Raw genomic sequence first — 13,612 nt, 5'->3', positions numbered from 1 at the left:
TAGGCGGGAGGGAACGGAGCTGAAGGGCTTGGAGGGCAGCTTGTGTGGGTCAGGAAACAGCATCTCCCTGCAGCACAGGGGGGCTTCAGAAGAGGAATCAGTGATAGTGGAAAGGGTGAAGATTTTTCATCCATGGCTGTTCCCACGCTGTAGCCCATGGGGCAGAGGTGCAGCTCACACCAAGGGAGGACTCGGGGACACTGGGTACAACAAGCCCAAGCCTTTCCATCACACAAACTCATTTTGGGGGGCACAGCTCTCAGCGCACGCTGCTCAGGAGCCCTCCAAGTTTGGGGGGGCTCCACTTTACACCCCAGGCTGTGCTGGAGAGCCACAGCCAGCAGGAGAGGAGAGGGCGATGTTGGCAGTACCTGCTGGCTGGCGTCGGGCAGGGCGCCAGGCGAGCTGAGTAAGCACAAAGCTCAGGACACAGCTGTTCACCACCCGAAAACAAACCCAGAACCACCCCGGCAGCCTGTGACCCCCCCGGCACAGAGACTGCAGCGCTTGCACCACTCGTGAGACGCCTGGGGCGGGCACCGGGCCCATCTGATAACGGCGGAGCTGTGCTGCAGGGGAGGGGGAACCAGCTCTGATGAAGACGGGGAGAACAGCAACTGATCCCGGCCTTCCCAGGCTGCTTGCTGTGGTATGCTGCACGGCTTGCTTCCAGCAGAGGCTGCCGGCCCGACTGCGTGCCCAGCCTGGTCCAGGCTTTTCCTATATAAACAAGAGATCCAAAACCAAGGGGGTGACACCTCCTGGGCAGGTGAGTGAGGGTCGGGAGGCAGCCGGCTGCAGGGAGCGTGTGCACTGGAGCAAGATCCCTGCCAAGCTGTGCTGGGAGTGGGTCACCGTGGGTCGAGCCCGGCTCAGAAGAGGATGTGCCTGTGGGAGCCTGGGCTGCAGGGGCAGGAAGCGAGGCAGCCCCGGCTGCCGCCGCTGACGCACATCCCCAAGCGCGATGGGCGCCCCAACGCTCCCATTGCCTCAGAGCTTCCAGATCATGCTGCTGTCCCGGAGCCTTGCTCAGGTTTCCTGCCCCAGGAAGTTTTCAATGACTGCGTAACGCAGAAGCTTAACTGCGCCTCAGCTTTCCTTCGCCTCGAGTTAGGCAGGTAGGAGCTCTGAGAGCAGGCTGCCAGCACACACCAAGACACACCATTCCCTCCTCCTCCAGCCAACACCCAACAGCTGGGTTGTATAAACATGCAACAATACGCTGTAGAAAAACTAGAGCAACGTTCCCAGAGGGATAAGTTTGCATTGTTGGAGCTGAAGCATCCCTTGGGAACACTGAGGTGATGCTGCAGCATCCACCAGTCGTGCCTGGGGGACCCTCTTGCTGAGCCATCACATGGGCTCTGCAGTGCCTGTCCCCAGGCGACATCCCCCCATGCCTGCAGGGACACCCGCTGGGTCTTTGCCCTCAAAGCTGACTTCAGTGGCCAAAAACATGCCGTGTATGCAGCACTGCACTGCCAAAGGCTCTGGCAAAAATAGACTTCAAGCATTATTGGCACCAACACTTGAAGCATGTTGCAAAGAAAAACATCTAGCCGTGGATTGACACTAATTTGCCCTCAATTGTGCTGCACTGTTTGCAACTCGGTTTTGAAGTGGCATGTTTATGACAATCATAAAACACTTGCCCCTTATAGCTTGAAATGGGTGGATTTCGGTGTCCTGGTGGTAAGAGATGCACACTTGCCTGCATCCTCGCTTCTCCAGCACTTTACTCCCCCAGTGTGCATTCAGAGAAGAGCTCTGTTTAGGTCATGTTGGCTTTCTACCAAGGGACACACGTGACAAACAAGCACCCTTCTAAAGCTCCAAAGCTGGAGCTTTGGGAGCTCTCTCCCTGCCCATGTTTTTAGCCCTGAAGAGACACCAGCCGGATGCCTCCAAGAAGCTGTCCTCCCCTACACCATTCCTCCTGCTCCAGGTCTAAAAGCCTGAAGCACCAAGAGCCACAGTGACTGTCCTGCTCCTCCTCAGGCACATGTGGGCTTAAGAAATGTGGTTTGTACCTTCTTTCTTTATGGTCCTTAAAAGCCTCCAGGACTCATAAAAACAGGCTCACCCCTGTTTCTTCCTGACTTTTTAAGATCAGAAATAGAAGCCTGGCTTAGAGGTAAGCACCAGTATGTCCACAGAAGTGGGGTTTCCGCCACTCTCAGTGGGGTGGCACAAAAGCAAACACAGAGATTTTTGTCCTATACCAACAAAAACATTGGCAGTGGGTCTCCCACTGCCATGGGGCCATCCCCAGGACTTAGAGCAATTAAACCCCACTCCGTAAGGACTGATGTGCTTTGTTTTAGCTTTCTCTGTGTTGTGAGGAGCAAAACCCGGTGCCAATACGTACAGAACTCCTAAGGGTGGCACTGGGGATCTTTAATTCTCTTCTCAAAAGATGCACGTGGTCAGTGAACAGCTGGGAGCGACCAGTCCCTGGGTGGTCAGTGCACAGGGAACCAGCATGGCTCTGGGATGAGTACAGCCTCTCTGTTACCTCTCACACTCCAGGCATCCAGGAACAAGATCTCCTGAATCCACACTGAAGTCCTTCATTCCTAAGAGCATCCCAAGACACAAACTGAAGAGCTGCTTTCATCAGCTGTTCTGATAGAAGAGAAAGGCTGTGACAGACAAAGGAGTGAGATTCTCCTAAACCTTGTAAAGTAAAAGTGCTCTCCTCAAACATGTGGGTAAATACCAAGATGAGCACACTTGTCTTGCTGTCATCTCTTGCCAGCACAGTGCTATGTACCTCCAGTTCAGAAACCAAAGCACAACCACAAACTAAAGATAAACCTTGCTCTTAACTCACAAAATGATGCACATACACACGGGCAAATTATCAGAAAAGGCATTATATTTTGGTTTCCACCTCATTTAAAACTGATTTTGGTTTTCAATCAATCAAATCTGAGTATGTCCGAGTTCAGTTTTCTATTTTCTTTTCCCCCCATAACAGTAATGATCAGGATGATCATAATTATAAAAGGGCCGGGGAGAAAACCCGAGAACAAGATACATAGTGTGAACTGTGCTCTCTTCCACATGAGCACGCTAGGGAATGTTAGTTTCAAGCTCTTTGTTTTTCCTTCAGGTTGTCACTAACAAAATCTCTACCATTTATTAAAGCAAAGCTACAGTAAATTTTCTTGCAGTCTTACAGCAGGTTTTCATATTACCAGTAGGACTTGCATGCATGGATTGCAGTCACACACACACACACACACGCTCACAGACATTGTACAGTAGCCAGTTGGCACCATAAAAACAAAAAGAAAACAGACATTCATTTCTTTGAAGTGGTCAACATTAGAATCGCACCAAACATTTGGATTTCAAACAAAAATACTGCACAGGTCTTCCACATCTACATGGTAAGTCATCCCTTCACAATGGACGGAGCTCTCGTCTCCATTTGTTCAACATGCATCGCCTGAAGCTTGAAGGCACGCTGGCCAAAGAGAGCCCTGTTCTTTTTTGTCATCTTAACTCCAGTGTGCTGCTGTCGGGGTGCAAAGAAAGGAACAAAATAAAGCCAAGCCCTTTTGCAGCACACCGGGAAAAGGTCATTCGCAGACCACAGTACTTGGAAGGCAGCCCAGCTGCCTGGATTCTACTTCTAACTGTGCTCTTGGAGGCATTGAAGGAATACGCTTGTCTTTAAAAATGACATATAAAGGCAAATTTCTGCAAAGCCTTTCTTTTCAAACTGCTCACGGTAGACTAACACTCCTTCTGGAAGAAACTGGTCCTTCAGTCACCAGCTTCAAGTGGGAAATTTCCTACCTGCTGTCTTAAACACTGAAGCACCAGAGGTTATAGGGCTGATGTGTTCAGGCATTCATCAGCTTCAGGAAAACTACACACACACACACGTGCGCGCGCACACACACATAAAATAAAAGCTAAACCGAAAAGAAATCCCCAATACCTCAAGAGCACTATATCAAACCAGAACTCTTGGGCCACTGACTGCCAGCACTGTCAGAAGCTGCTTGCTTCTGGGAAGACACCTGGAGGTTGAAGCCTGATGGTGATTTTTGTATCCTCCCAGGGTGAGATCTGCTGAGCTTTACTGATTGCGAGATAAAGCAGTGTTTTCAGAAACTAAACCCAACAAACTCGTAATAACCATCACCAAAATCACCATTGGGAAAATTCCATTTGTTAGAAGGTCTCATTGAGAAACACCAGTCCCTGCCCTGCAGAGCAGGACAGACATGATTAACAAAACCCCGAGCGACCCGTCCCCCACACACCGGGCCTTCAAGGACTAGTCCTCGAATTATACTGGAGGGGGAGAAACAGAAATAAACTAAGAAAAGGTTGTATCACCTTTTTTCCTCCTATTAAAGTTGTTATCCTCTTATTCCACTCTCATTTCTTTGTTTTTTTTTCTCCCTTCCACTCTGCCACCTTAGCTGGGGGAGTTACTGGTACAAGAGTTTGGAGAGTCCTGCTCATTTATTGTGTTCAAGAGTACACACACCGGCTGCCGGGGCAGGTGGTGGTGGCTGTGTTCACGGTGCTGCTCCTCTGCGGCATTAAAAAGCCCTTCCTCCTCATCCCCATGGGAACGGCCGCTGCAGCTGTCACAGAAGTCCAGAGGCCCATCCAGAGCATCATCAATGAGCCCATCAAACTCCTTGAGGTCATCGTCGTGATGGCCCCGGTTGCATACGCAGACTTCGATGCCCGAGTCACCAGTGAAGCGGCGCTGCCTGCCCGGAGTCTTGTCCTTCGCATCGGGAATGGCGCTGCTCTGCTCTAAGCTCTCAGAGCTGTAACCTTTGAGCAGTTCCTCCTTGCACTCAGTATCCTTATTAGGACCAGCCCTCTCCACCAGCTCGGCTCCTGTGCTGGTACCACCAGGCTCAATGCTTTGCATTTTGGCAACTGCTCTCTCAAGTGTGGGGGTGGAGGGCTCGGGATCCCCGAGGCCGGGGGACCCGGGGTGGTCAGTACTGCTGTTATTGCCACTGGGTGCTGCTGAGCTGCTCTGTGCTGGCTGTAGGTTTCTTGGCATGTCTGGGATTGTGCTACTGCTGCCTGCTGGGACGCACTGCGGATGTAAGGCACTGTATGGCGGTGGTGGGGTCGGCGGTCGGTTCACCACTTCCTCATAGGGAGGTAGTAAATAATTTGGCAAAAACCCTGAAAGTAGGAAGCAAGGAGGAGAAGTTATTTCTTGAACAGCTTACCCCAGGAAACAAGTCATTAATGCAGGTCTGTTAGTTGTTTGTTGTCTACCAGCACCTTTCCTCTGAACAGCTCAAGGGGCTTTACAAGGGGTGCCAAAACTTGGCCCAAATGAGACACATCATGTTATAGAGAAGCAGCAATCGTGGCACAGGAGGGCACCTTTACAGGAGGAGATGGACACAGCTGGGAACAGCAGCCTGATCTCTTGGCTCTCAAGCCTATGCCCAGGGCTACCAGGTGAACTTACTATCACCACCCTGTACCCCAGTACAGCCCCATAAACCACACCAAGGGATGGCCTGCATCAGCTGGAGAGAACATCCTGGGAGATACCTCACCAGCCCTCACCAACACTGGCTTCTCAGCCAAGATTCCGCTTTCAGGAACAAAGACCTCATCTCACAAAGCCTTGTGCACATATGAAGAAACATAAGCAGTTATAAGGATCCTGGCTTTCAGTTGTTAACACTGGATTAATTTTTTTCTGGTGCAGGCAGAGCAAACTGGCAGTACTGTCAAGAAAGTTTGGTTTATTGTACTTACAGCCCCACAAATCTATGACAGATTTTGTTTATTTTTTAAGAGGCAACAAAACAATCTATATATAGACAGAATGGACTTAAATACTGGAAACACAAAGCACTGCAGTTTTCCATGTGCAATTGGGTATCCCTGGGAAGGAAAAGGCTGCTGGGGATTATTTCTGAGGTGGCTGCAGGAGTTGAACAATAAAAGCAAGCTCATATATGCAACTCAACAGTCCACTACAGAAAACTCAGTTGCAATACCACCAGTCAGAAGGCCGAGGCCTGCTGTTCTAGTGCAGCGTAGGAGGGCACGAAGGAGAGCACAAAGCAATTGTACTTTCCTTGAGCCATGGGCAACAGCTCCTTCCTGCCAGGTCCTAGGGCTGCTCACCAACAATGTGGTCTGGTCACTGCAGCACAGGGCAGGAGGCAGCACAGTCCCTGCCAAGGCACCACTTCCACCCACCCTGTGTGACTGTATTTTAAGAGGCCACTTTGCACACCTCAGTCCCACCAGCAGCAAGTGCAGGCTGGAAAGGAGGAGCATCCATGAAGTCCTGAAGGAGATTATAAGAACCCTCGCAGAAAAGCACTCAGGGGATCACTGTACTCACAAAGCCAAATCAAGGGTGGGTGTGAAGGTGGTGTAGCTGGTGTGGCTCACCTGCAGACTCAAGGGGGAGTCAAATGCATCCAGCAGCTGGAATATGCCACCTCATCTCTACAAGCCAAGGTTAGGCCAGAAAGCTGCTCACTGCCTCTTGCTGAGCCCAACCACTGCTGCCTGCTTCCACCCAACCCAGCAAACTTGCTGCTGCCCTGCTACCCATGACCTCCAGGAAAACCAGTGTGAGGTACATACGGAAATAAAACGGCAGGGCTGAATAGTTATGGGCTTCCCGGTATGCGATCAGGTTGATCTCATGTTGCCGCTGCTGGGCCTGGAGACGATGCTTGGTGCGTCGGTGATGGCAAACACAACAGCAGCTGAGGATGATGATGATGGTCCACACCAGCCAAAACCCTACAGTGGGGGAGAGCAAGTGTTAACCACAATGCAAGAGCCACATCCAAACCCAGCAAACACCACAAGGCAATGGAGAAGATCATCAGAAAGCCCAGATTTGAACCCTGCACTGCTCTTAAAGGCAGAAATACATGTTGTGCCAGGAGGCTTCAACACAGACCTGCCTGCATGGTTGACTCCTATTCTGACAGCCTTGGGTAGCCCTGACAGAATTGGGTAACTCGGTACATGCTTTGGTACAATGTGGAGTGTGTTCATTAAGTACAATTCTAGAGAAGAATGAAATATGGAGACAGAGCTAAGCTCCCTCTATCATCGCTCCCACCCTTTGGATATCATTTCTTCTAGCCAAAAATATGAGAAGAGCTGTGAATAACACTGAACTTGTCTCCTACAGCCACTTCAGTTTGAAAATAACAATCAAGACACAAAAGCCACTCTGCAGATTGACCACAGAAGAAGAGGAAAACCCCCAAGCACTATGTTTTGCTTTTGTTTGCACTGCTCTTTAATTTCCATCCCAAATCCTTCATTGTTACGTTTAACAAAACCATACTCTTTTTACATAAATATCTCAAAATATTTTTAAAACTTATTTTTGTATTCAATGTCTTAAATTATCCAAAATTAGATTAAACCAGCCCCCCCCACTGAATCCTCAAGAAATCTAACTTCTGCTCTCTTTGTGGTCACGGCTGGTCTCAGTGCCCTGTCGTACTGTACGTACACTGTTCCTTAAAAAGGAATTTATAAAGAGCACTTCCTGCATTTCCTCCACTCCCTCCAACATGTGGAATAATTCCCCCTTTCCAGAGATCTCCCTTCACGCTTCCATGCACTAGAAAAATGTTTTTGAGAAAAACTTCAGAAGAGCAACAACATTCACTGCAGATTAGGCTTTTGCCTCCTGCAAGGACAGCCCCCGGCTCTACCTGTTTGAATCCCTTTTTCAAGCTGAGGTTTTGCAGCTCAGGAGAGCTCCCCCCCTTTAGAAACGTAGTAGGCCTGACAACCACTCCTCAGCAGAGATCACAACACTGCTTTTCTTTTGGTAGCACCTTTGCCACTCTTCATTATTCCCAAACAGACAGAACGAAGACAACTCATGCTACAGCCCATTTTCAGCATGGTTCTGCCCTGGGCGATCCAACTGCTTTTTTATCCTCCCTGGTAGAAACCTCTAGTCCCACCTTTACTGTACCTTGATGTTTTCAGCATCCCTTGCTGAGTTAGCGATGTTTTCTCTGCTAAGAGCTGGGTGGGGAAAGGTGAACAGTTTAGGAATTAGAAGAATGAGAGGAGTGTTGCTCTGGCTCAGAACAAAGTGCAATCGACCCATATCACCCATCTCAGAGACCCACACTGGGCTGTTTGTAGGTGAACTGGATGTGCCATATCGTGCCTGTGAGCATTTGAGCACGGACTTTCACCTCCCTGTGTTGCAACCCAAATTCTTTATGTATTTTGGCAAGTTAAACTGAAATCTCTCTCTTGCCTTGCACAACCAACCTCCCTAATGGACTGGATTCCGCCTTACACCTAAGCTTATCAAACCCTGCTATCAAATGAAGGTGTTACATGCTCCATCTTTTCCTGCTTGGTTGGAAATTAAGGTTCCTAGGTAGTTTTTCTAGCTTACTCAGCAGTACCACAAAGGGCAGAGAGAAAATGGTGATCTTCACTCCAGAGAAGCAAAGGATGAAGCACTCTAGATGTCCTCTGCATCTGAGCTGAGAAAGTGTCTGCTGCCTTCCAAATACCCTTCCATTTCTAAAAAAAAAGCCTTTTTGTATAAAAAGGACTGGCCTAGTCCACCCTTCACTCCAAAGCCAGGCATTTGCAAATATCCCTGTAGCTACCCTCAGTACCCAACCTTGCCACGCAAGCCCTATACAACATTGCCTTGCTCTCTTAAGACTCCCACTTTTTTTCCTGCTAAGAGAAGGTTCCTCGCCTCTTAGCTGCTGAAGAGGCCAGAACACACTCATCAAAACCAGGTCACTGGCACGGCATGCCACCATGCACTGAGGCAGGCCTGCAGTTCATCTTTTAAGTACTCCTTATTTTCAACAGGCAGTCCGTGATCATGCATTCAAAAAACAATGGAAAATTACACCCAGCTATCCAGGGATTTTAGCCACAGTTATGAAAACAGATGCTTTTTAACACATTTGATCATGTCCTCTCCCAAGGACTCTAGATGCAATGGCAGCAAGCAGCACTTAGTTAGTTAAGATGTCCTGGAGACCTGCCACTGTTAAGCAATCTCAGCTGTAGCAGCCGAATTTTTCTGCAGGGAATAACTGCTCCCACCCGAGCCTGCATCCAGAAGATTAATAAAGTACTTCTTTCGAAAACTTCTCTACCCATTCCAGAGAAATCCCAAAGTGCTTTGCAGACAAACTGATGCACAAGCTCAGAGCACGGGTCAAAGTAAGCTCAGCCATTCCTGGGAAGATGTGCGGCAACTCTGTAAACAACAGACAGTAACAACATACAACAGCTTAAGATAATAAATTAATGTTGGATCCTACTGAAACCACAGGTGGCATTTTAAGTAAGCAGACCATAATTTACTGGATTGCAATCTGGCCACAGCGCCAGGAACAACACCTCCACTCTTGTGCAAAGGGTCTATGCACGCTTGCAACCACAAGTGGATGAGATCCGTTGTTTTTAATGGGAATTGCCAGAAAAAGATCCCACTAATACCACGTTATTGCCTGGTTTCATTAACCGCTAACACTTCCTAGAGCTTCTAGGAATTACTCAACCCCTGACTCAGCACGAGCCCAAGGATTTGCCTGGATGATCACAGGAGGTCAGTGGCGTGTGCCCACAATGGCCATTTGCTGGCCTGGCTTCTGGTGTCTTCCTTAATGGCTTTGCTCCTCATGCAACATGCTTGTCACGCAACAGCACATCTGTACTGCAGCGCTCCAGTGCATAAGAGGCAACAGGATGGGACACCCATAGGTGCTGAGGCACATGAGGGGCTCCTTGGTTGCCACTTAAAGAAAGGTGCCAGCACTGAGAGGAGGATCTGGTGTAGCTCTGGTTGCAAGCCCAGCACAGTGCTGGCAGCCTAAGGCCTCCATAAAAGGCTCTACAACATGCCCTAGCCAGAAGTTTGGGTACAGCTGCAATTTTGGCTGCAGAACAGAAAAACTGTAAAAGCCTAGCAGATATATAATAGGGTCATTTATGTGGAATAAAGCTATGCATACAGGCCAAGTACAACTGTAAATATTATGTCTAAGAGTATAGAGTGAACAGCGAAGATGTCCAGGGCTGAGCTGTGCATTTATACACCTGGTGATGCTTGGCTTCAAAACCAGCAGCAGGGAGGTAAGCCAAGCAGAATGCTGACCCATGTACCCGGTGGCTCATTTGGCAGGAGGGATATTTCAAATTCACTCAAAGACAACACTACTCAAGCAGAAAATGTGGAGGCTGAGCACAGGAGTGGTACATGCTAACACCTTGCTCATGGTGAAAAGAGGTACTGGCTCTGCCTCATGCAGAAAATGGGTGAGATGTGCAGAGGCACCAGAAGTCTGGCATTAAAAGGCTCTAAAAGCCAAGTAAAAATGGGCTTCTAGTTGCATTCACCATCCCCAAAAACCTTCCCTGTGCTCTTCAATGGGTGCCACAAGCTGTTTTTCAGCTGCGTTGTGCTAAGCTATCACTGCAGTCACTGGAAAAGGAGAAAGGCTGGGAGACAACTGGGCATCTTGATCCAAGTTTGCCATTAAATGTCTGAATTGAGAGACACTATTACCCACTGTGAGGTTGGTGGTGACCACTGGGATTGAAAACTCATGGCAACCTGAGGGCAATGCGACAAGCAAAAAGCAAACAGGATCTTTGGAAAAACAACCACCGATGATCAGCATCACCAGAAGTCATGCACCAGTTTGGAGCTAAACATGCCCCAGGGGACCATTGGAATTGAAAGCAATTTCAGGCAGGTTCTTAGTTTATGGAAGAGTCAGAAGGTGACACAACTCTCCAGTCCAAAAAAGGCTGAATCCTGAGAAACACTGCTGTATTTTCTGCCGAATTCACTAGTGATGCTAATGGGTGGATAATGATGCAACCAAGGGGTGAATCAGACCCAGCCAAGGATCTGAGTTTTGCCAAGAGATTTCCCTGCCAGGGATTCAAAACCTTTCATGAAAAAAAGAAGTATCATCCTCTTACCCAGCAGTGGACAAGCTCAGAGCTGTAAGCTTTACAAGAGCACCAAGCTCCAAGTCACAACAGGAGCTGCAGAAATACCCAGGGACAGAATCAGCTCCCAGGAAAGCCATCTCCCACAAGCAGAAGAAATACTGAAGAAAGAGAAGGCTGCTACACTTAGAGTCCTTGAGAAAGGGAGCCTCATCACATGGTCATGCATCAGAGATGTTTTCTACCAGCTGCGAAATAACATGCCAGGCTTAAAGCGTCAAGTAAAACCTTCCTGGGACGCTGACCAGAGCTTTGCTCAAACTTAAGAATGATTAAGAATAAAAGAATTTAAGAAAAAATAAACAACGCAGAGCATTCACTCCACATGAAAAAGGTGGGAGCAATGCTCAGGCTGATTATGTACTGTATTTGCTGCATGTGATGTTGCCATGAGCATTCCTGTTCAGGGGAACTCCTTTTATCCTGTGCAAAATGGAAAATCTCTTCTGGAGCGCTCCAAGGGTAGGAAAAGAGAAATCTGCCCTCAAGTTCAGGGTAAACTTGGGCAAATGCCATCACTCTGCTGCTGGAAGAAAGTCCCCTAACAGCAAGCCAAAACATATTGCAAAGTGGTTTTGTGTCTGCCTGACAAGCATATGGGTAATAGCTTTGGCTCCGTGAGAGCTGGTTCTGAACAGAAGAAGTGGGACAATTTCACTGACTAAAAAGCGGTGTCCCAAATGGTGGCTATCATCAAAAACAGGAGAGAGATTTACTTGGTACCAGAACCTGGATGCACCGAGTTTAATAGTGTCATCCAGCACAACCCTCTTCTGCTTGTCTCTTTCATACCTCCTGCTGCCTCTTCCATCTCTTCTTGTGCCGCAACTGCGGTCTGAACCGGTTTGAGGGAACCAGAGCAGGTTGAAACTCATCTACCAAACACAACAGCAGCAAGAGAAAGACTATGACTTTCAATGACAGCTTTATGTCAGTTTAAATGAATGGGACTGTAGCCCCAGCCTGATCACACTGCAGGAAAAAGTTATGAGTATTTGTAGAGTACAATGGCAAAAGAAAAGCTGAAACCAACATCTCCAACTTCTGCTTGTTTGCTTGCTCCCAGACTGGTAACTCACACAAAAGGAGATGGACATTATCTGCAGCTGGTTTCTAGTTTTCAGAATAGGGTCCCGTATGCATGGCATACACACTGCCACGACATAAGGTGGGAAAAGACAGATTTCAGAAAAATCCTTTGCTTATCTTGCAATAAAAATCAATTTGAGGCAGTAAATCTGCAGGCACTGTTTTTACGCCTCTCTTCTGGGGAGGGAGCATTTGAAGAGCAATAGCTTCTGTGCTTCAGAAGATGCAAGTCCAGTCAGTTCCAGCTGACTTAGCCTCCCAAGACATTTATGTTGGTAAAATGCACATTGAACAGCAGTCTAAGAGAGACTGGAGAGGAAAACCAGCTGACACCATTTCCAGAACACCTGGAAGCAAGATCTGGAGATCACTGCACCAACAGATCTGTATATCTGGTGAGAAGCTGGGCTGGAGGTACAAAAGGCAGTGGGTGCACCACCGCCAGCAAACTCTCTTGCCTTTCCTTGCTGCTCAACACAAAGCACGTAGAAGCAAGCCACACAGGGCAGAAGTCAGTTTTTGCACTGTCAGGCTACGCAAGACAGCTTGCCTTCTCCTTTGGGTTTGTGAATTTTACTGAGCCACATCAAAACAAGCTTAAGATGATTTTGCTGTCTGGATTAGGCTAAAAAATGTGCAAGGAACTCGGGAAATAACTCCCTCAATGACCCTATTTATCATGAGTTTCTGCATGGTTGTGACATCTGTTTTGTTTGTCCTATACTGTCAGCTAGGCCTTGTCATGGGAGCATTATCACTGAAGCACCAGCTGAGGAGTAACAGCAGCCAAAGGTGAAGTTTGATACATCTAAAGAGAAAGCAAGTGCAACCATGTAGGAGGCTGAGTGAAAGGCAAGGAACAGGGTAAATCCCTCTCTGGAAAAGGACATGGACTGAAGGATAAGATAACACACAGTAAGGAAGAAAACTTGGGATTGATGTGTTGTTTGACTGAGAGTTTTGGAGACTGAAGCAAGTTTTGGAAATGAATTCCTATTATGAAGCTGACCTGGAACATGTACGTGGTAGAGCAGTTGCTTTAGTTTTAGCAACTAACCGGATCCCTGCCAGAATTTTCTGGCAGTATGCTTTCTGGGGAAAAGAGCTGTCTAGAGATTCCAAGGGGAAGCGTGCAGAGATGAGCAAAATGTTCAAAATCAGCAAAAACATCAACTGTGCTGTCTGCAAACAGAACATTTTTTTCCTGTACAACCCTTCCACCAGGGCCCAAACAATCATCTTTTCTACTTTGCTGAAGAAGCCAAAATGAAGCAAAACAGGCACATGCAACATCTGAACACTCACCCATAACTAGTGCTGGTTTGTTGTACAGTACCTACGTGACCCAAGACCAGCTAAGCCCTCTAACTTTAAAATCCTAAAACTAAGATCTTCTGCACACAGTGGCCAGCAGCCTGTTTCCATGTTCCACAATTCCTGAAGCATGGTGTACCCTTTTTCCAACCACACTATGCAAACTACTTTCTATAGGTTTTCTTGATGTGTTCAGAGC

At 47.9% G+C, this 13,612-nt stretch overlaps 1 protein-coding gene across 7 annotated transcripts in view; it reads right to left on the bottom strand.

Moving 5' to 3' along the window:
* Nucleotides 1-2,860: 2,860 nt before the first annotated feature.
* The window catches only part of WBP1L (WW domain binding protein 1 like), a 59,288-nt gene continuing 48,536 nt past the window's right edge, over nucleotides 2,861-13,612 (bottom strand). For 2 of the 7 annotated variants that reach the window (XM_057421052.1, XM_057421054.1), the window contains exons 3-6: nucleotides 11,803-11,885; nucleotides 7,968-8,031; nucleotides 6,613-6,774; nucleotides 2,861-5,175 (exon numbers count right to left, since the gene is read on the bottom strand). In XM_057421052.1, the coding sequence (XP_057277035.1) occupies nucleotides 4,439-5,175; nucleotides 6,613-6,774; nucleotides 7,968-8,031; nucleotides 11,803-11,885 (1,046 nt within the window). In that variant the 3' untranslated portion in view covers nucleotides 2,861-4,438. Of the gene's footprint in view, nucleotides 5,176-6,612; nucleotides 6,775-7,967; nucleotides 8,032-11,726; nucleotides 11,886-13,612 lie in introns of all 7 variants that reach the window. The other 5 variants (XM_057421053.1, XM_057421056.1, XM_057421057.1 and 2 more) reach the window with 3 other exon arrangements.

Source organism: Pezoporus wallicus, unplaced genomic scaffold, assembly GCF_028554395.1.
Source record: "Pezoporus wallicus isolate ANWC-B61680 ecotype Strahan unplaced genomic scaffold, APGP_CSIRO_Pwel_v1 contig_3365, whole genome shotgun sequence".
Classification (NCBI taxonomy): domain Eukaryota; kingdom Metazoa; phylum Chordata; class Aves; order Psittaciformes; family Psittacidae; genus Pezoporus; species Pezoporus wallicus.
This window is presented reverse-complemented; position numbering and strand designations above follow the sequence as displayed.